General features: G+C 46.0%; 1 protein-coding gene across 4 annotated transcripts in view; it reads left to right on the forward strand.

Annotated features, from left to right (window-relative positions):
• The window catches only part of LOC137373624 (flavin reductase (NADPH)-like), a 67375-nt gene that overhangs the window by 40512 nt on the left and 3510 nt on the right, over nucleotides 1-23353 (forward strand). The window contains exon 5 of one of the 4 annotated variants that reach the window (XM_068038710.1): nucleotides 20652-21097. The exons of the other annotated variants lie outside the window; for them this stretch is intronic. Coding sequence (XP_067894811.1) covers nucleotides 20652-20764 — 113 coding nt within the window. The 3' untranslated portion in view covers nucleotides 20765-21097. Of the gene's footprint in view, nucleotides 1-20651; nucleotides 21098-23353 lie in introns of those variants that run through there. 4 annotated transcript variants of the gene reach the window in all.

A 23353-nucleotide genomic window follows, 5' to 3' on the forward strand; every position in this document is an offset into this window, starting at 1 on the left:
AGTGACTTTATCTCACTAATTGCATTGTCAAACTAATACTGCAATTTGTACAGTGAACTTAACTTCAATGAAAACATTCTTCTTAATTCGGGTGCAATATGCAGTCTGGCAGTGAAATTAAGGGGTGGTTCAAGTGAAGGGTAAATTTATAAATCTAAAGAGAAGTGCCAAGGCCATAGAACAGTCTAGAGTTTTGGGTAAAGATAAGCAGAGTGCGACAGGAAGACGACAAAGGGCTGGATTTTACCAGCCCTCTGGAGATAGGCTGGGAGGGGGTGGCCTTGTAACAAGGCGGCAGAAGGCATTGGGAGGGAAGCCCGACATTTTCCTGCCGTCATGGGATATTACCAATGGTGGGAATCTCAGCAGCGCAACCATCCACCGACTGAAGTTGGGTGGCCAACTAATTGGCAATTATTGGCCACTTCCCACAGCTGGCATTTTACCGACATTGGGAGAGGCTGCCATTACATGGGAGACCACCAAGTATACCCTGGCAGACTTCCAGCGGGTTCTCGTGGGGGTGGTGCCCTCCTTTATGGTCACACCATGGCCCATGGTGAGGCTTCCTGGCAGCAATAGCTGCTCCCACAGCTATGGCGTTGGCACTGGAAGGTGTACGCACCCCTCCCCTGATTGCTGGGGTTTGCCTGCCTGGTCAGCAGGCAGCCCTGAGAGGCAGGCCGCCATCCTCAATTGGACAACGATCTTGGAGGCAGCCTCTTAATTGGCCACTGCCAGTTAAATGCCACCCAGGGTCCCAATGTCTGCCTGAGTGAGGTCCCTTCCCACTTTCAGTTCCGACGGCGGGAAAACTTAACCTCTCGCAAAATTCTAGCTAACAAGTTTTAATGGTAATAGTGCATCAGTGAATTAGGTCAAATCAGGGAATAATGGTAAAATGTTAAAATTAAAGCTGCTTTATCTGAATGCACAAAGCATTCGGATGAAGATAGACAAATTAATAGCACAGAGGTAAATGGTTTGATCTAATGGTCATTGCGGAGACGTGGTTGCATGGTGACCAAGGTTGGCAATTAAATATTCCAGGGTACTTGACGTTTCAAAGAGACAGACTAATTGGAAAACGGCAGGGGGGGGGCGGGGGGTGTGCCCTGATAATAAGGGCTGACATAAGACAGTAGTGAGGAAAGGTCTTGGCTCAAAGAGCAGCAAGTTGAATCAGTACAGGAGGAGATAAGAAATAACAAGGATCAGAAAACACTGGTGGCAGTTGTTTATAGACCCCCTGACAGTAGCTATACTGTTGGACAAAGTATTAATCAAGAATTAAGAGGAGCTGGTAAAAAGGCAATGCAATAATAATGGGGGATTTTAATCGTTACATAGACTGGACAAATCAAATCAGCAAATGTAGTTTGGAGGACAAGTTCATGGAATGCAATGGAGGCAGTTTCCTAGAACAGTACTTCCTGGAGCCAACCAGAGATGAGGCTATTTTGGATCTTGTTTTGTGCAATGGGACAAGGTTAATTAGTAATCTCATTGTAATGAATCCTCTGTGAAAGTGAATGTTATATAATAGAATTTCACATTGGGTTTGAGGGTGACGTACATAAGTCCGAAATTAGTGCAGTAACAGCGCAGTGGTTAGCATCACAGCTCCAGCGCCCCGGGTTCAATTCTGGGTACTGCCTGTGTGGAGTTTGCAAGTGCTCCCTGTGTCTGCGTGGGTTTCCTCCGGATGCTCCGACTCCTCCCACAGCCAAAAAAGGACTTGCAGGTTGATAGGTAAACTGGCCATTATAAATTGCCCCTAGTATAGGTAGGTGGTAGGGGAATATAGGGATAGGTGAGGATGTGGTAGGAATATGGGATTAGTGTAGGATTAGTATAAATGGGTGGTTAAGGGCCGGCCCAGACTCAGTGGGCCGAAGGGCCTGTTTCAGTGCTGTATCTCTAAATCAAATCAAATCAAGTAAAATTAAATCAAGCCAATAACATAGTTTTAAGTGGTGAGTTGGCTAAGGTAGATTGGGGAATTAGATTAAAAGGTATGTTGATCGATGAGCAATGGTGTGCATTTAAAGAAATATTTCATGATTCTCAACAAATCTACATTCCATTGCGAAATAAAAACTCTATGGGTAATGAGATCCATCTGTGGTCAGCTAAAGAGGTAATGGGTGGTATTAGATTAAAAGAAGAGACTTATAATATTGCCAAGAAGAGTAGTAAGCCTGAGGATTGGGAGAGTTTTAAATACCATCAAAGGATGACCAAAAAAATTGGTAAGAGCAAGAGAATAGCATATGTGAGTCAATGAGCCTGATTGTCGGAGCCTTTACAAGTATGAAAAAAGGAAGAAAGTACACTTTTTAAGAAGGATGTGAAGGCATTCGAGAGGGTGCAGAAAAGATGTGTGAGAATGATTCTGGGGATGAGAGACTTCAGATATGTGGATAGATTGGAGAATCTGGGGCTGTTCTTTCTTGAGAGGAGAGGGTTGAGAGGAGCTTTGATAGAAGTGTTCAAAATCAAGAGGAGTCTGGACAGAGTAGATAGGGAGAAACTGTTTCCATTGGAGGAAGGGTCGTGAACTAGAGGACATAAAGTTAGGGTGATTGGCAAAAGCACCCGAGGTGACATGAGGAAAAACGTTTTTAATACAGTGAGTAGTTAGGATCTGGAATGCACTGCCAGAGAGTGTGGTGGAGGCAGATTTAATTGGGGCTTTCAAAGGTAGTTGGATAATTATCTGAAAAGAAAACATTTGTAGGGCTATGGGGAAAAGGCAGGGGAGTGGGACTAGCTGAGCAGCTCTTGCAGAGAGCTGCCATGGACATGACGGGCTGAATGGCCTCCTTCTGTGATTCTATAATTCTAATGTAATTAAATGTGGGTGAGACAGTATAATGGGTAATCAGGAAATGACAGAGATCTTAAACAAATATTTTGGTCACGCAATTCAATCTTGTGCGGCCGATGCCAGGATACCAAAATTGGAGAATGCAGGCCCTGGCAATGCCTGCATTATCCACTTTTAAAAACAGATGTGTGAGGAAAGCAAGACTGCCCCTTCAGTAGTGTTATTTAAAGGGCCAGGCACCCTGATTGCAGGTAAATAAAATGTATTGAACTTCTTGCATTGGAAAGTGCCAGAAAGTGCCCGGGACTGTTTTTGGTGCTGTTTTGATGATGGCAGAGGAGTAGAGAACCTGTGCACACAAAGGCCGCAACATGTATTGGGGCAGCAGTGGATCTGCAACACAACAGGGAGATGGAGCAGTAGTTGCGGAGACAGCAAGCTCTGTGTGATGGTCTCTGCCAACTTGGGGGCAGACTCCTCCATGCTCCTCGACAGTGACAGGAGCTGATTGGCAGGCCAGCCAATACACTCAGCTTCTCAGTGTGCATTCCCATTCAGTGCTCTCCTGTATGCCGCCCTATCAAGGTCCTCATCTGAGTCCTCTGCAGCAGAATTACTCTTGCCACATTGCCCTCTTGTGACCGAGCAAACAAAATAAATTTATCTCAGTCCTGGCTGCAGCCCACTTGTGCCCAGATGACTCAACATGTACTGATCCTTTTTTAATTTGCTCTTGGGATATGAGCGACACTGCCAAGGCCAGCATTTGTTGCCCATCCCCAGTTGCCCTTGAACTGGATGGCTTGCTAGGCCATTTCAGAGGGCAGCACATTGCTGTGGGTCTGGAGTCATGTGTAGGCCAGACCAGTTAAGGACAGCAGATTTCCTCCCCTGAAGGACACTTGTGGTTTCATGATTGTTAATGAGACTAACATTTAATTCCAGATTTATTAATGAATTGAATTTAAATTCCCCAGCTGCTGTGGTAGGATCAGAACTCATGTTGCTGTAGCATTAGTCTGGGCCTCTGATTTATTAGTCAAGTAACACAACCTGTCTGCTACCATTCCCATAACACATATCCCTCAAAGTGCAATAACCTCCAAGATATGTGCAGTGCCAGTATCAGAACTGGTGCCTGCTAGTGTCAGATCAAGTGACAGGGCCTTTTCATCAGTGCTGCACTGTTGCTGTCTATCCTCCTCCTGGGGCTGCTGTGGCTGGGCAGGCAGCAGGTGGCAGTTCTTGGATGTCTGAAAGCAGAAAATCAGAAGGGGAAGGTTGGTGTGAGGGAATGCAGATGATTGGAAAGTAAGAGGTCCATGGCTACACCATCTGCAGCTTGCTCATCATGCCAGACAGCAGGATGAGGGTGAACTGGGAGTTGAGAAGGGGCATGAGGCAGGAAGATTCTGTCATCCTCAATGTTCTCAGCGACACAGGACGACACAGGCTTTGTTGCAGACAGAACCATGATGCTGAGAGCCATCTCCTCCCTCGGGCTCAGGAGATGCATGTGTCCTTGTCCCTCATCAGTTATGCTCTGCTCCCTTCTATTGTTTGCCACATTGTCCTGCAAGAGAGAAAAAAGAATGTCAGTGGTTATGTAGCACTGTTTGGGCGATGTGCCTGCATAACTGAATAGCTGGGGGTAGCTGTGGGCAGTCAGAAGTGGGTGTGAGGCTGGAAGAATTGTAGGGCGTGAGAGTCCCCTGCAGAGTTTTGCTTAGGTTTGGAGCTGTACTCTGAACGTAACAAGAATGAGTGACTCAAATAATGTGTTAAAATAGTAATTTTGAGTAATTATTAAGCAATTATTAATGATAAAAAAGGAAAAAAAGATAACTTTATGAAAAAGAAAGGAAGGAAAGGGGTATAGAAAGACAAAAAAAAACTTATAGCACAACTGCTATAACCCCAAATGAGTCTGTTCTCAACAGCTCCCTAAAATGGTACCGTTCCCCCTCGGTACATACATCACCAAGTCTCCGGAGAACCTTGCACCAGGTGGACTCTCCGGTCAGTCACTCCACCGATGTCCCTTCCTCCATAGTCTTCAGTGGATGACTAGTCCACTCCAGCTGAAGACCCAAATATTGGATGCTGTGTCCCCTTTAAGTCCAACTTTCCAAGGCCTCCATCAGACTTTCTCAGAATAAGAGTCCTTATCAAATTCTTTTCACAGGCACTAAGAGGCTGTTCAGGCTGTTTACACATTCTTTGATTGTGTCTCTCACCTGCCTTCAATTAGATTAAACTGTCCATCAATTAAACTCCATCTTCTGACTTCACACCATCGTGGACCACCCCATGTGCAAGGTTTGTCCATTGTCCTGGCTTGAAGTTCAAGGGTCATCAAATACCGTAAGAACTGACTTCTGTTTAAACAATGGGAAACAACCATTATTTTCAAGAAGAGAAAAACAGTAGTTTAGATAAAACAACAGCTGTACATGGTCTGCTTTTTCCAACCTGAAAACAAAAGGAAAGAGTTCTTGGGGAAAAACAAGTTCACAGTTAATAATAGTACTATTAGTTGCCATTGATTACATTATTGATTAATTACTTGACTTAATAAAAGCACAATCACACTTGGTTTTCACTCAATGTCTACAAATTAACCTTTAAAAATTCAGGTATAATACAGTTTTAAAAAAAGATCAATAGCAAAGCAAAAACAAAGCAGAAGTAAAATGCAGTGCACAACAAGTAGTGGCTGCAGGCCTCAGGCCTACAACATTGGAAGGTACATGAGGGTGAAGTGGAGTATCTGGATGTTGGGTATGAATCCTGAGTGCCAGCGATTGCTGCTGGGTGAGTGATAGGGATGTGGTGCATCAGAGGCTGGTGAAGTAGTGGGTTGGAGTTGCCATGTGAAGGTGCATTCACTGACCTTGACCTTTCGCATGAGGTCACCAGACTTCTTGCGGCACTGCTGCCAGGTTCTCTGGTCCAGAATCCAGGAATTGACCTCTCTGGTCACCTGCTCCCAATCCCTTCTGAGGGTGGTCCTTGAGAATCTCCTGGCCCTCTGCGAGACCATGGCGTCTCTCCTCCTGCTCACCTGCATCACTAATGCCTCCAGCACCACATCTGTCAGTCCAGATCCTTCTGCATGTCTTGATGTTCATTTTTCAAGATTTTCCGTTTTGGCAAACTTGTCTTTAAGGGGCAGTCTACCTTTAAGAAAAAGCAGACCGACTGTAACACGTGATTGGGCCACAATGTTGCCGGCGCCTCCTGCTTTGTGCAGAGCTCACTGGCAGCATTGAGAGGAGAAGGCCAGCGATGCAGGCCCTGACCTCTGCCCTGAAATCATTTAGATGAAGTGAGTAGACCAATTACTTGCCTCGATCAGAATGGGCGTGGGCATACCGCAAACCGCAGCTCCCCCGCCCAGATAGCAGAGGGATTGAATTTCTAGCCCATTTGTGTTTGGCTTTACGATAGAAGACATAAAAAGCATACCAGAAATAGTGGAGAAGCAAGGGTCTATTGAGAGTGAGGAACTTGAAGTAATTAAATTGAGACAAAAAAAACTTTGGCTAAATACTTGCTAATTCTTAAAGAAAAAAATAGAAGGTATGGAAAGATGTCAGTTGTCCCTTTTTGGTTTGGCATCCCAAATACGCATGGATGGCTGTCACTGGGATCTTTCTCGAGCAGTTTTTTCAGGCGACAAGTATTAATTTGGCAGACTTTCTAGGGGAAATGCAGGATCAGTTTCTCTATTTCTTATACTTGATTCTCAGGAGGTTCTCTGCAAGTGATGGAAGGGGGTGCTGATGGTGATTGATCTCTTGGCTGGTTTTCTCCAACTGCCTTCAAAACAGTTCACACCCCAACACACTGTCTAAAGCGAAACCAAAAACAATATCTCAAGAGTCAAGCCTCCTGACCCCTACAAATCTTGACCTGTCACTTCTCTGTAAACATCTCCCCAAGTCAAAAAACCCCTGCTGGGTATTTATCTGAAGACAGGTAACTTCCAATAAATGTTGTTTTCAATCAGGACCTCTCGGGGCCTTTTTAATGACCCCAGTGAAAAAAAGATCCATGGAATCCTTTTCAGTTTTCCCAAATAAAACAATGGCTGGAATGTTACGCTTGCCAGATGGGAGCCGTCCACTGACCAAAAAGTTGGTGATGATCCTGCCTCCGCCGGTCCTGGGGATCCAGACTGGATTTTACAGTCCCCAAGCCCTTAATAGGTCTTAGGCAGGACTTCCACCTCATTGATCCAATTAAGGCCGCAATCAAGGGCCATTATTCAACGCTGACGGACCTGTCCTGCCATCAGTTGGGCCCCCTGCTGAGTCCAGAGCCCTGCAGCTACTTGGAGGCGGCCACCCAGCAGCAGGTTAAACCCCCAATGATGGAGCCGCAAGGCTGAAATGGCCACAGCTGCGGCCAAAATCATTCCTGCAGCTTTGAACCTACCTGCCTCAGCAGCGCTCATCTCTCCCTGCGGGGCTGCTGGCTGTCCAGTGCTGCGGACAATCTCATTGGGCCTCCCATGTTGCTGTCCTGCCCCCTGTCCTTAATTTGTCAACAAACATGGAGGGTGCCTGTTAATTGGCTACCTCCGTAAGATTGTGCGTGTGGGCAGTTGTCAGACACCAGATCGGAAATGATCCTGTCCCTCAATTATTTTCTATGTCTGGAAGATTCTGGCCAAAATATCTGCAAAGTGATAAAGCCAGGTTAAGTGAGTGGACAAGAAGGTGGCAGATGGAGTATAATGTGGGGAAATGTGAGGTTATTCACTTTAGTAGGAAGAATACAAAAAGTCAATATTTTTTAAATGATGAAAAACTATTAAATGTTGGTGTTCAGAGGGATTTGGGTGTACAAGAAATGCAGGAAGTTCACAAGCAGGTACTGCAAGCAATTTGTAAGGAAAATGATCTGTTGACCTTTATTGCAAGGGAGTTGGAATACAAAGATAAGGAAGTCATGCTGCATTTGAACAGGGCTTTGGTGAGACTGCACTTGCAGTACTGTATACAATTTTGATTTCTGTACTTAAGGAAGACTATACTTAACTTCGGGATGCAATTAAGATTCACTAGATTGATTCTGGGATGAGACGGTTGTCCTATGAGGAAAGATTGAGTAGAAAGGGCCTAAACTCTCTGAAGGTTAGAAAAATGAGAGCTGATCTTATTGAAACATATAAGATTCTGAGAGGGTTTGCCAGCATGGATGCTGAGAGGCTGTTTCCCCTGGCTGCAGAGTCTGGAACAGGTTGGGGTGGTGGGGGGGGGGGGGGGGGGTGCATAGTTTCAGGATAAGGGGACAGCCATTTTAGACTGAATTGAAGAGAAATTTCTTGACTCAGAGGGTTGAGAATCTTTGGAATTGTCTACCCTAAAATGCCTTTGGACTCAAAAGGAATCAAGGGATATGGGGATCCAACAGGAAAGTGGAGCTGATGTTGAGAATCAGTCATGATACTGAATGGTGGAGCAGGCTTGAGGGGCCAAATGGCCTAAACCTGCTCCTATTTCTTATGTCATTATAACTATATCAGATTATCTGGTCATTTTTACATTACTGTTTGTGGGACCTTGTTGTGCACAAATTGTCTGCCACATTTTCTACATTACAACAGTGCCGACACTGTTAAAATACTTCATTGATTATAAAGCACTTTGGGACATCCTGAGGTTGTGAATGATGCTATATAAATGCAAGTCTTTTTTTCTTAACATACATGATCTGGGAGATGGAGAACTTCCACAAAGAGTGGGTCATTCTTTCCAGAACTGCTTCTGCAGTAAAAATGCAGCACTATTTCAATTAAAGCTTCAGTTACAAAACAAATCTGTTCATTTTCATAAATGTCCTCAGTTTTAGGACAGATCGTGAGTTCCAATGTAACAGGTTTCAACAAATTCTGTGAACATCTACACTTACCACATTTAGTGTGATTCACTGCCCCACAATTTTCTTTTAAAACCTCCTGAGACAGTAAAGGTTTATGCATGTGTGTGTTTATTGTGGAGGGGTCCATTTTACAGTGACCACAACAAGCAGATGTCTTTGAGAAGGAAAGGAATTGTTTATTTTTAGAAGGCTGCCAACTTTTTAAATTACTCAGTTGTGAGAAGGGGATACAGCGATTGTGTCAGTGAAGCTGCTGCAATAGAAAATAGACTCTGAACGACTTATAGCTATCACCCAATCTCCTTGGTTACAGCCTTGAAATGATTGAAGGAGGTATTATTTTGCAATACATATATGGAATTTAAAGGGAAGATTTTGTGGCTCACAGTCACTGTCATGATGCTGGAGGCAGACAACCAGTGCAATTTTGTATTGATGCCCAAGGAATAATTTTAGGAATGCAGGCTTCCACAGCGAGCCGTGCCCATTGGGAGTGCATGTCTGGTATTCAAAGGCACTCTGCCAAAATTCTTATGACCATTAAAATTAGTGGATGAAAAAAGGTGAGAAGTATTTTCATGCAATGGATGCAAAATTGTGGGGAATGGACCAACAGGATTGGGTCCACACCAAAAATAGTGATTTTGCAGAATATGCCCTTCTGACTAAAAGCCTAATAACTCTGATAGAAACAACCATCTTCAGCTGTTTCATCAATGACCTTCCCTCCATCATAAGGTTAGAAGTAGGGATGTTCGTTGATGATGGACAGTGTCAGTTCCATTGGCAACTCCTGAGATACTGAAGCAGTCTGTGCGCAGATACAACAAGGCCTGGACAACATTCAGGCTTGGGCTGATAAGTAACAAGTAACATTCATGCCACTTATCATTCCTAAAATTATTCATAAAGTTGGTAAAATGAGGAATGCTGCAGAAATGCCGAATGATTACCAATTGACCCACAAAAACAGTAGTTACAGTCCCCAATTTGGAAACTTTCAGAGAAGTTGGAAAGGTAGGAGAGTGGATAATGAGTAGAGATTGAGTTTTAGTGAGAGAAAGGATATAAGCGACTCTCAGAGTGGTCAAGAGACTAGGAGTGAGTCGAAAGGACCAACGTTTTAGCTTTGTAATAAAAGAGGGCATATGAAATCAGGATGCTGGAAATTGAAAGGTGTAGGTGGTAGAGAATGGTGGGGATGTGGTAGGGAATATGGGGTTAATGTAGGATTAGTATAAAGGGGTATAAAGTATATAGTATAAAGTACGGAAACTCCTCATCAGGGAACTCCTCTTTGCTGACGATGCTGCATTAACATCTCACACTGAAGAATGTCTGCAGAGACTCATCGACAGGTTTGCGGCTGCCTGCAATGAATTTGGCCTAACCATCAGCCTTAAGAAAACGAACATCATGGGACAGGACGTCAGAAATGCCCCATCTATCAATATCGGCGACCACACTCTGGAAGTGGTTCAAGAGTTCACCTACCTAGGCTCAACTATCACCAGTAACCTGTCTCTCGATGCAGAATTAAACAAGCGTATGGGAAAGGCTTCCTCTGCTATGTCCAGACTGGCCAAGAGAGAGTGGGAAAATGGCGCACTGACACAGAACACAAAAGTCCAAGTGTATCAGGCCTGTGTCCTCAGTACCTTGCTCTACGGCAGCGAGGCCTGGACAACGTACGTCAACCAAGAGCGACGTCTCAATTCATTCCATCTTCGCTGCCTCCGGAAAATCCTTGGCATCAGGTGGCAGGACCGTATCTCCAAAACAGAAGTCCTCGAGGTGGCCAACATCCCCAGCATATACACACTACTAAGCCAGCGGCGCCTGAGATGGCTTGGCCATGTGAGCCGCATGGAAGATGGCAGGATTCCCAAGGACACATTGTACAGCGACCTCGTCACTGGTACCAGACCCACCGGCTGTCCATGGCTCCGCTTTAAAGACGTCTGCAAACGTGACATGAAGTCCTGTGACATTGATCACAAGTCGTGGGAGTCAGTTGCCAGCGATCGCCAGAGCTGGCGGGCAGCCATAAATGCGGGGCTAAAGAGTGGCGAGTCGAAGAGACTTAGCAGTTGGCAGGAAAAAAATACAGAAGCGCAAGGAGAGAGCTAACTGTGTAACATCCCCGACAACCAATTTTATCTGCAGCACCTGTGGAAGAGTCTGTCACTCTAGAATTGGCCTTTATAGCCACCCCAGGCGCTGCTGCACAAACCACTGACCACCTCGAGACAAGGAGGCCAAAGAAAAGAAAGTATAAAGGAGTGGTTGTTGGTCGGCACAGACTTGGTGGGCCGAACGACCTGTTTCAGTGCTGTATCTATAAATAAATAAATAAGCCAGTAGCTCTAATAGGTTGACCGAAAGCCTGTGCTGAAAAGGATGCCCCAGTAGGTGGGGCTGTTGACAAGCCAGTGGCTTTGGTGATGTTAGCGAGTGAATCAAAGTGTTCTCCCTTGTTTGCTAATGAATTAAGTTAGGTCCCTGGAGGGTATAGAAGTTTTGTGCTCAGGGTTACAGTGTTCCCATATTTGTCAGATGAGGCAGGCAAACCAGTTGTGCTGCTTAGAGATACTGGGGCTGCTCAGTCATTAATGGTAGCAGAGTATGTAGATCTTCCCCCAAAATAGTGCTATGAATGCAAAATTCATGATATGGGGTAATGGGGGAGTGGGGGGGGGGGGTGGGGGGAGGCGTCATTTATCTGTTCTATTGCATACGGTTAATTTGCAATGTGTTTTAGTCGCTTGTCTGGTAACAGTGGGAATCGTCTCAGATTTGCATATTGAAGGGGTGGATTTGTTGCGAGGGAATGACTCAGCTGTGGGTAAAGTCTTGGTGTCACCAGTAGTTTTGGAAAAGCCAGTTGTAGTTGCTGAAATGGAAGTTCTACAGGAGGAATTTCCTGGAATATTCCCAAATTGTGTAGTGACAAGATCCCAATCTCATAGATTAAAGAAGATGAGGATTCTTTTCTTGTGGAGGACAATTTTGGTTGGCTGAGAATTGCTTCATTCATTTGGAGGGGAGGTTGGTGGAAAAGGTTCCAAGGCTAAAAATGATGAACTGTTTAGCAGGTCATCTTTGATTGAGGCCCAACAGCAGACCCTGATTTAAGAAGTTTGTCTCAAATGGTGTGTTCTGAGGCAGACGCTGAAAAGGTCCCAGAATGTTATTATATTAAGAATGACATTCTAATGAGAAAGTGGAGATGTCCCCAGAGGCTTGATGATGAGGATTGGGCTATAGTTTATCAGGTTGTTATTCCCCGGGATACTGGAGTGAGGTTTTGAGAATTGACCATGAGATTTCCAGTGTCAGGTCATGTGGGTATTCGAAAGACTCAGGCCAGAATTAGACAACATTTTTATTGGCCAGGCCTGCATAAGGATGTGGTTGAATTTTGCAGAACTTGCCATATATGTCAGGTAGTTGGGAAGCCACAGCGTTCGATTAAGTCAGCCCCATTGATACCGATACCTGCTTTTGACAGGCAGTTTAGTAGGATTCTTGTAGATTGTGTTGGACCCTTACCAACAAGTAAGTTAGGTCACAAGTTTCTCTTAACCATCATGGATTTGTCCACTAGGTTTCCAGAGGCAATACCTTTGAAAATCTTCACAGCAAAAGTTGTGATTGAGGGGTTAATTCCATTTCTCACTAAATATGTATTACCAAAAGAAGTTCAGTCAAACCAGGGGTCAAATTTCATATCAGGGATATTTCAAGAGGTCATGAGTAATTTAGGAATGAGACCGCTCAAATTGTCTGTTTATCACTTGCGGTCACAAGGTGCTTTGGAAACATATCGCCAAACTCTAAAATGTATGATAAAGGCTTATTGTTATGAGTATTCTAATGATTGGGATAAGGGGTTATCATTTTTATTATTTTCCACCAGGACACACCAAATCAATCCACTGGTTTCAGTCCATTCGAATTGGTCTATGGGCATTAGGGGCTCCCTTAAACTCATTAAGGAAAGATTTTTAGCACAGGAAGGGGAAACTACTCTCAGATTTGGCAGGAATTTTATGCTGTCCCCTTAGCAGGTTTGGAAGTGGGGCGAGCATACAATCGGGTGGGATGATGGTGGTGGGACCCTGCCATCTTCCCGCCTCTGCCAAAATTAAGTATGGAGCAGGAATGCTTGTGAATGGCCTTCACACCTCGCTCCCAATTGAGGCCCTTAACTGAGCAATGTATGCCCAATTAAGAGTCTCATCCTGCTGCCACCACAATTAACCATGTGGCAGGCAGCCCTGTCGCTGCACGGGAAGCACAACACGAAAAACTGTGTGGGCTGCATGCTGGCTCGGGGGGGAGGGGGTCCCTTGTTAAAAGGCACTCAATGCCCGAACGAGGGACTCGGCATCAGGAAGGGGGAGGTCCATTGAGAGTCACCTCCCTGCCCTTGCTACCGACCCCTCTTATGCCCCCCTCCTGCACTGCCCCCACCCCACGAGACCCCCTCCTGGCCTGACCTATTTGTGGCTTGGGTCCAGCGTCGCTCCTGGGCCTCGGGTAGGTGCTCCACCGGCATCAGCCACTGCCTCCGTGGCGGCATTGCTCAGTTGAAGAGCTGCTGGCCTCTGATTAACTGGCAGCTCTCAGAGAGAGGGACTTCTGTCGCCAGGGTCCTTGATCCGGTGGAAGGCCCTCCGCTGTCCACTTAAGTGTCTAATTGGCACGAGATTCGGCGGGTCTCCCACAGAAGAGGCGACACTGGGTTCTCGGCGTTGCTTTTCCGGACGTTGAGACCTGCATCACCCAGATAAAATCTCTGCCTATGAATTTCGAGAGAGACTCACAAAAAGCTTATGAGGTGGCTAGAAAATATCTCAAGGTTTCTCAGCAAGTGATGAAAACCCAAGTGGATTGAGCCAGGGAGTGGGACTGACAGCATATCTCTGTGGAGAGCCAGCATGAACTCGATGGGCCGAATGACCTCCTTCTGTGTCATAAATAACTTTATAACAGCTAAGGCACGCATTTTGCAGCTTGGAGACAAGGGGCTGATTTTAATAAGCGCACCACCAATCCTGGCGGCAGGCCTGGTAAATGGCATCATTCCCAGCCACTTTATATAGTGGAAGCGTGGGTTCCACCCCGAGAAGTGACTCGTTGATCACGGCCTCAGATGACCCCGGAGCAGATGCTGGCACCATGTTTAAAGGCCTGCCAGTTCTGCATTCACCACTGTCCTGGATACAGTGCAGCCTACAACTCTGTCCTACTGTGTCCTGTATCCACCCATCACCCAAGGAAGGCAGAAGACGATTACAGAACAAAGACACAAGGTGGCCCCATGATTCAGTGATGCCACCATGCAGATGCTCTTCCAGGTTACAAGGAAAAGGCGGGAGGTTCTCTTCCTCCACAATGGCAAGGAGAAGTCCTCCCATCTGACCAAGCAAGCCTGGGTGGAGATCGCACAGGAGGTCAATAGCCATAGGGTCACCTGAAGCAACTGAGTCCAGTGCAGGAAGAGGGTCAATGACTTACTGCATTCTGCCAAGGTGAGTGCTCCATACTAGTCACCTTCTTGAGGATTGCATGTGACTATGCGGGAGTTTGCGTGACATGGGGTTGGTGGCAGTGATGCGGTGTTGACTGAGTTGCTAGAGTTCTGTCTCTTCCTGACATGTGTTTGGATATCTGTCAACTACAGGTCACCTTCCTTGACAGCTCACCTCCGCTTAACTTGCATGACAGTGAGTGTCGGCATGAGAGACATCAGATTCCCCAGTAGGGGATGAGGGGCTGCAAAGAGCTGAACTGTCATGTTGATCTGTGTGCCATTCTCAACCATCTCCATCCTTGCTCTTGCAAGATAAGGGGGCCCATAATAGGAGGGATATGTCCTGGACAGGCGGAGGAATCCCAGATGTGCATTCACTTACCTCCACCGAGGATGCGGCCTTGGAGCTGGCGGGCACCCAGGGCAGCCACTGAGTAAGCGACAGGGAGATTGGAGTCCCTGTGCAAGAAATTGAGGATTGTCTCCCATTGGCATGCACATCAATGCTGGAGATCTGTATAATGCTTGTTCGGCATCAGGAGAACAACACAGCCTTAGCCTTATATATTTGTGTTCTCTCACGCAAGTAGCCATTTGCAGGTGTTTGCTACCACTGGGGGACAGCCGTCCACCTCTGAGGAGAAGGGCAACTCAGAGAATGCACTGTCCCATAACACTCTTGCACCCTCCACCAGCACAGATACTTCCACCTTGGTGGGTACCCGCTCGGCTTTAGAATCAGAGTCACCAGCTGGTGAGAGCACCGCACATGCGCCCAAACAGCTGGCAGAGGCTGAGACAACCAAGGCCACTGACAGTCGGAGGACTGTGGGTGACCAGACTCTTGCTGAGCCCCAGGATGATGACGAGCCTCTGGTGTTGGCAGCACAGGGCATGCTAGAGTTGCAGAGAGGGATCGTGCAAAATCCGGCAGAGATGCTAGATGCCATGCACAGACGATGGAGTTGTCCATCCATGCCATGACAACTGTCATGTCTCAGGCCTGTGAGTGCATGGCTTCCTCCATCGAAAGGTTGGCGACCCTCATGGAGAGCCAGATCCCACAGGTCCACGCTGACCTGCACATCATCGCCTTGGCCATGAGCTTGATGCAGCAGTGGCAAGGCGAGGGAAGGAACAGGAACCCTGATGATTCTTCAGCTCCTGGTCCTTCTCTGGTGAGCATGAAGGCTCAAGAGAGTCTTCAAATGGAGGAGGAGAGAATGACAGGCACAGTTGGAGGCTCTGTTCAGGGCGCTCCGAGTGTGACACCCGGCTCCTCAGCTCCTCCACCAGCAAGCCCAGCTCCAGCAGCCACAATGCTGGAGGAGAGTCCTGCACCAGTCCAGGACACTCCCAGGCAGCCCGAGCTTTCCAGGCCTCTGGTAGTCAGAGGACGCCTGCCATAGTCATCATAGGCCAAGGGGCAGCTGATCAGCAGCCTTCCTCCAGCCCAGCTGTTGCCACTGGGATCACACAGCGTGGGAACACCCGCAAAAAGATTGAAAAAGGCACATAGCAACATTTGGGTTTCATGTATGTAGCATATAGGTTTTGTGTTAAACACTTAAAAGATCCTTTTTTAAGATCTTTAGGCTTCGTTGTCTGAAAGCCATGGGCGGAATTTTATGAGGCACGCTCTTACCTTGGCAGTCTGCTCACGCGGATGCGCTGTTGCTGAACCGCCGCGATATTTCGCGCGGGGTCTCATTTAAATTGAGGGGGCGGAACGGCCACCCCTGATGATGTAAAGAGAGCGGCTGCCCCTTACCCGCAATGGTGTCCAGCGCCAGTTTTGAAGGGCTTCAAACCCTTCAATCTCATTTCAATAATTAAAGGTGCTGCTTCAGCAGAACCTGCCGAGCACTTTTATTTCATCTTAGATTCCCCTCTCCCACACCCCCTCCACTGAGTCCTCATGTATTACAGTGACATTTCCCCCCCAAAAAACACCTTTTCATTTTGTGGACTTTCCTCCCTATTTTCAGAACCGTTGACCCTCAATCCCTTCCCATCATCCCCACAATCAATTACAATAGTTCTCCCCACTTTCTCCCCAACGCCCCCCCCCCTCCACTCCGCCCTGAAATGTTCACTCCTCCCCACCAGTGTGACCGTACGGAGTTCTGAAGGCGTGGGACTTCCGTTTGGCAACTGTAATATCGGCATGGGACAGCTGCTGGGACAAGGGAAGTTGATTTGCATAAAAGCAAAATTCTGCAGATGCTGGAAATCTGAAATACAAACAAGAAATGCTGGAAATACTCAGGTCTGGCAGCATCTGTGGACAGAGAAGCAGAGTTAACATTTCAGGTCAGTGTCCCTTCATCAGAAGTTGATTTGCATGATGTTTTAATTAATTATAATATTTAAATGAAGGCTGCGGGGGGGCTGCACTGAGGCCTTGCTGCCACCGGTAAAATGCGACGGGGCTTTCTCTGCGACGGGGCTTTCTCGGCGTCGGGGGTTGTGGCGGGCCTCTCCCGGAAGCATTGTACGGGTACCCCGACGTCGAGGGGCTGGTAAAATTCAGCCCCGTGTGTCTTTATGCCTTAATTGTGAGGTGTTGACCTTCCCCTTCCCCATTAGGGCTATGCCAATGTGACCACAACCCTCATTAACATGCCAATCTGATGAGAGCCTCAGTTAACATATTGTCTCCCATAGGCACTTGCACCCATTGCATTCACTCACAAGACAGAGACACAAATAGAAAGGACATGACAGAGTTCAGGCATTAAGGTGAGCCTTTATTTCACTCTGTGAATAGACACTAGGATGGTTGTAAACGATTTGTTCTGAGATTCCCTGTTGCCTCCTTTGCACACAGCTCTACCCGCCTGGCCTCCTGCCTTGGTACATGAGGCTATGCAAATTCTGTCAGCATAGTCACTCATGGACCTTAATGATGGCCCAACCTTTGTTCCAGCTGTGTGATCCCACAGACCCATAACACAGCAGATTTCCTACCCCATACTGACCCCCACCCCCAAATGTACATTTCATCCCTTTGCAGAGCCCACATTACCCCGGACCCCGTTGCACAGCCTCTGCTACCCCAGACCCCTTTGAAGAGCCCCTGCTACCCCGGACCCCTTTGAAGAGCCCTGCAGCGTCCCGAGACCCTTCTGCAGAGCCAGCAGCAACATGCCCCCACAAAGGCCTCCAAACCCACTTCTTCCCCTTTGCAGCAGGGTTCAAGGCTGCCTACCCATTGTGTCATTGTGGCCTCTTGCCTTCGTGCCGCCAGCTTTCACTGGTTATGAAACCAGAGGCATGTCAGCGTCGCCCGCCATTCACAAAATTGGTCATCGCTCATTAAATTGCTTATAATGATATTTAGATACATTTAAATCAGCATCTCAGCAATTTAAAATAGGATCCCATCGTGTTGCAACGAGATTGCTGTCATTGTGCTATCCCACCACTGACACAATCAGGTACTGATGTCACGACGCTGGATTTCCGGGTGGATAGCTGTGTTGCGGTTCGCCACCGATTGGCCCCCCCGCCACCATTTCCGCCCTCGACAACTACACAAAATCCAGCACAAGGTGTTAGTTTTGTTGCCTTTGCCTGGGGAACCATTGAAAGCTAGGTTCAGTGGACCTTACTTCGTTAAGAGGAAACTCTGAGATGCTGTAAGCTATTAGAAAGGCTAATAGTATGTTAGCCTTTATCACAAGAGGATTTGAGTACAGGAGTAGTGAAGTCTTGCTTCAGTTGTATAGAACTTGGTTGGACCTCACTTGGAGTACTATGTGCAGTTTTGGTCCCTTTACCTTAGGAAGGATATTATTGCCATAGAGGGAGTGCAACGAAGGTTCATCAGACTTGTTCCTGGGATAGCGGGACTGTCCTCTGAAGAGAGATTGGGGAAACTGGGCTTGTATTCTGTAGAGTTTTGAGAATGAGAGGTGATCTCATTGAAACCTGCAAAAGGGATAGACAGGGTAGATGCAGCTAAGATGTTTCTCCTGGTTGGGGAGTCTAGAACCAGGGGACTCAATTTCAAAATAAGGGGAAAGCCACTTAGGACAGAGATGAGGAGAAATGTCTTTACTCAGAAGGTTGTGAATCTTTGGAATTCTGTACCCCAGAGGGCTGTGGAAGCTCAGTCATTGAGTATGTTTAAAGCTGAGATTGACAGATTTCTAAATACCAATGACATAAAGGGATAGGGGGAATAGTGTGGGAAAAAGGCATTGAAGTGGATGATCAGCCATGATCATACTGAATGGCAGAGTAGGCTCGATGGGATGAATGGCCTACTCCTGCTCCTATGTTCCTATGAACTATTTGGTTAGCACCCCAGCCAGACGGAAAAGTCAATATGTTGAAAAGATATATGACCATGAACCTTGTCAGCCAGTAAATTTATTTATCAAATGACAGAAGAAAAGGTTAAAGATGACTTTTGAGGAACTGGAGGAAGGGGCAGAGACTGAGAACTGTCATATTAAACCCCCTGTGGTGAAACTGGCAAACACAGAAATGTTAGCTTAGATACAGCTCTATACTATCTGAACAACACAAAAGGGACATAGCTGAACTGTTAAAAGAGTTTAAAGCAATATATGCAGATAAGCCAGGTCAAACTCCTCTGGCTGTTCATGGGGTTGATGTAGGGGCAGTTACACCCATTAAACAGAACTCAACTCAATCCTGATAAATTGGCTCAGGTCAATGCAGAGGTTCAATATATGCTAAAGAATGACATAATTGAACTTAGTCAATGTCGCTGGAGTTCACCAGTTTATTGGTACAGAAATCACATGATTCCAAAAGATTTTGTATTATCAGAAAGTCAATGCAATATCTAAAACAGACCTTATCCAATCCCACAACTTGAGGATTGTATTGACAAAGTGGAGAATTCAGTCTTTATTAGCAAAATTGACTTGCTGAAAGGATATTGGCAAGTCCCCTTGACCAACCAAACTAAAGAAATTTCTGCTTGTGACCCCAGGTGGCCTATTTCAGTGTAAGGTCATGCCGTTTGGTATGAAAAATGCACCAGCCACATTTCAAAGATTGACCAACCAGGTGATTGCTGTTCCGAGCAATTGCATTGTGCACCTTGATGATCTGTTGGTATACAGTGATACCTGGGAAGACCATGTTAAACACTTAAAGGCTCTGTTTGATGGATTAGAGAGAGCCAATTTGGTAGTAAACTTAGCAAAGAGTGAGTTTGCTAAGGCTAAGGTCACCTATTTAGGGCATGTAGTGGGTCAAGGTCAAGTGTTGCCTAGGGAAGCTAAAGTTCAGGAGATAAAAGACTTTCCAGTCCCCAAGACAAAAAGGAAGAGACTATGATTCCTAGGGATGTGTGGGTTCTACCGGAAGTTCGCTCCTAACTTCAGTACGGTGGTAACTCCACTGAAGAATTTATTAAAAAAGGGAGAGAAGATTCCGTGGACATGATTCTGTTAAATGGTGTCAAAGAAGTTAAAGGCCATGTGAATAAATGATACATTATAGCAGTACCAAATTTTGGCAAGCCCTTTGAGGTAGCTATTGTTGTCAGTGGTATAGCAGTAGGAGCAGTATTACTCCAGGCTGATGATATTGGAATCGAATGATCAGTCAGTTAGTTTTCTACAAAGCTCAATAAGTACCAGAAGAAGTACTACACTATTGAGGAGGAGGATTTAGGTCTCATATTGGTCTTTCAACATTTTGAAGTATACGTTAACAATGGCCAAAGGGAAATAACTGTTTACACCGATCATTTAGAGCAGTTCAAAACCAAGAATGCCAGATTATTCCGGTGGAATTTAATGTTGCAACCATTTACCCTAAGGTTGGGCAGGAAGGAGGCAATGTAATTGCTGATGCTCTATCCAGAATTTAAAGGGGTATAATGGAGGACAACAAGTCAGAATTATAAAATATTGCTGTTATCTGTGTGAAGTGTAAAATGTTAACAATGATAATGTTTACAAGGTTATATGTGATTATGTTGTAAGAAAAATCTTTACTACAGTAATTACTTTTCTATTTTTAGCAGAGGTGGTGATGGTGGTGGGGGAGTGTTGTGAATGCTGGACTTTGTAACATGACTGTTATAAAAATTGTGATTTTTAAAAGTTTAAGGTGAAGTCCAGAAGGTCAGGTGACCTCACATCCACTCTGCTAAAGGACAAGACAGATCAAAAGCTTTTTGGGAAAAAAAAGAGACTTCAGTGGTAATAGCTAAAAAAAAATATAGGTTTCGCCCTCCCAGATTTTCTGGTCATAAGCAAGGAGATCAGTGATTCTTAAGATGCAAATGTACAAAGCAGCTGTTAATACCTGGGGACAATGGAAGGCTGAGGTGGCTCTGTGAAACCAGACTTCTGGATTTGGCATATTGGAACAGGGCAATAAGTTATTGACGTGTGGTTCCAGATAAATTTAACAGATTTTCTGAAGGCCGACAAGCTGTAAGAGAAGAAAGCAGTGGATGTGGTCGCAAGAGAAAGAGAGAAGGAACACCTGCTCTCAGAAGCCTGAGGCAGTGAAAGGCTGCGAAGACTTGAACCTGTTTTGAAAACTGAAGCTTACGAAGAAGTAGAAGACCAGCAGGACCAGCAGGAAATGCTTTATTCAGAGATCCAGGTCGCAGGTGCTTGGAGAAGTGAGCAAAGAGGACACTGATTTTGAAAAGGTCTGGGAGATCCAACCCATTGCAACTGGGAGGAATTTGGGACTTTTAACCGCAAAGATTTCACCGTCAAAGAGCACTGTGTAACGTATAATTCTGGCGTGAAGTTTTCAAGTAATTTAATAAGTAAAGAAAATATCTTTCTTTGTAATCTGGGGTATTGGCTACTTGCAAAGTACTATTTGGTTATTGGGGATTTCTTTTACTTTAGTTTTGAAAATAAAAGTCATAAAACTTGAAATGTTGCCATCCTGTGTAATTCTTTAAATTGGTCTGGGGGTTCTTAGCTCGTATTTTAACATTAACGGTCTCACTGAGGTCATAACACGTTATCAAATCCCCCACCATCAACATCCTGGGGGTCACCATTAACCAGAAACTTAGCTGAACCAGCCGTATAAATACTGTGGCTACAAGAGCAGGCCAGAGGCTGAGAATTCTGTGGTAAGTAATTCACCTCCTGACTTCCCAAAGTCTATCCACCATCAATAAGGCACAAGTCAGGAGTGTGATGGAATACTCTCCACTTGCCTGGATGGGTGCAGCTCCAACAACACTTAAGAAGCTCGACACCATCCAGAACAAAGCAGCCCACTTGATTGGCACCTCATCCACGACCTTCAACATTCACTCCCTTCACCACCGACACACAGGTTTGGTCTCAGCTGAAGTTTTGAGTCCAGTTCTGGGTACTGCATTTTTGAAGGATGTGAAGGCTTTAGAGAGGGTGCAGAAACTCAGTACTCATCCATGTTGAACACCACTTGGAAGAAGCACTGAGGGTCGCAAGGGCACAGAATGTACTCTAGGTGGTGGACTTCAATGTCCGTCACCAAGAGTGGCTTGGCAGTAACACTACTGACCGAGCTGGCCGAGTCCTCGGCCATAGCTGCTAGACTGGGTTGCGGCACGTGGTGAGGGAGCCAACAAGAGGGAAAAACCTACTTGACCTCATCCTCACCTATCTACATGTCACAGATGCATCTGGCCAGGACAGTATTGGCAGGAGTGACCACATCACAGTCCTTGTGGAGAAAAAGTCTCATCTAAACATTGAGGATACCCTCCATTGTATTGTGTGGCATTACCACGATGCTTAATGGGATAGATTTCAAACAGACCTAGCAACTCAAAACTGGGCATCCATCAGCAGCAACTAAATTGTATTCAACCATGATCTGTAACCTTATGGCTCGGCATATCCCACACTCTACCATTAAGCCGGGGGATCAATCCTGGTCAATGAAGAGTGCAGGAGGGCATGTCAGGAGCAACACCAGGCATACCTAAAAATGAGGTGTCAACCTGGTGAAGCTATAACACAGGACTACATGCATGCCAAACAACGGAAGCAGCATACAATAAACAGGGCTAAGCGATCCCTCAACCAATGGATCAGACCTAAGCTCTGCAGTCCTGCCATATCCAGTCATGAATGGTGGTGGACCATTAAACAACTAACTGGAGGAGGTGGCTCCAGTCACTTTGATTCAGTCCACATGATATCAAGAAACAGCTGAAGACACTGGATACTGCAAAGGCTATGGGCTCTGACAACATTCCGGCAATAGTACTGAAGACTTGTGCTCCAGAACTGGTCGCGCCTATAGCCAAGCTGTTCTAGTACAGCTACAACACTGGCATCTACCCGACAATGTGGAAAATTGCCCAGGTATGACCTGTGCACAAAAAGGGCAAATCCAACCCGGCCAATTACCCACCCCATCAGTCTACTCTCAATCATCAGCAAATTGATGGAAGGTGTCGTCGACAGTGCTTTTAGTGGCACTTGCTCAGCAATAACCTGCTCAGTGACACTCAGTTTGGGTTCTGCCAGAGCCACTCAGCTCCTGATGTCTTTACAGCCTTGGTCCAAACATAGACAAAAGAGCTGAACTCAAGAGGTTAGGTGACAGTGACAGCCCTTGACATCAAGGCAGCATTTGACCAAGTGTGGTATCAAGGAACCCTAGCAAAACTGAAGTCAATGGGAATCGAGGAAAACTCTCCACTGGCTGGAGTCATACCTAACATAAAGGAAGATGGTTGTGGTTGTGGTCAGCCCCAGCACCTCACTACAGGAGTTCCTCAGGGCAGTGTCCTAGGCCCAACCATCTTTAGCTGCTTCATCAATGACCTTCCCTCCATCACAAGGTCAGAAGTGGGGATGTTCACTGATGATTGCACAATGCTCAGCACCATTTCCAACTCCTCAGATACTGAAGCAGCCCATGTCTATATGCAGAAAGACCTGGACAATATCAGGGCTTGGGCTGATAATTTGCAAGTTACATTTGGGCTAGACAAATGCCAGGCAATGACCATCTCCAACAAAAGAGAATTCAACCATCTCCCCTTGACATTCAATGGCATTTAAGTCGCTGAATACCCCACTATCAACATCCTGGGGGTTATTATTAACCAGAAACGGAACTGGACCAGCCAT

Source organism: Heterodontus francisci, chromosome 1 (assembly GCF_036365525.1).
Source record: "Heterodontus francisci isolate sHetFra1 chromosome 1, sHetFra1.hap1, whole genome shotgun sequence".
NCBI lineage: Eukaryota > Metazoa > Chordata > Chondrichthyes > Heterodontiformes > Heterodontidae > Heterodontus > Heterodontus francisci.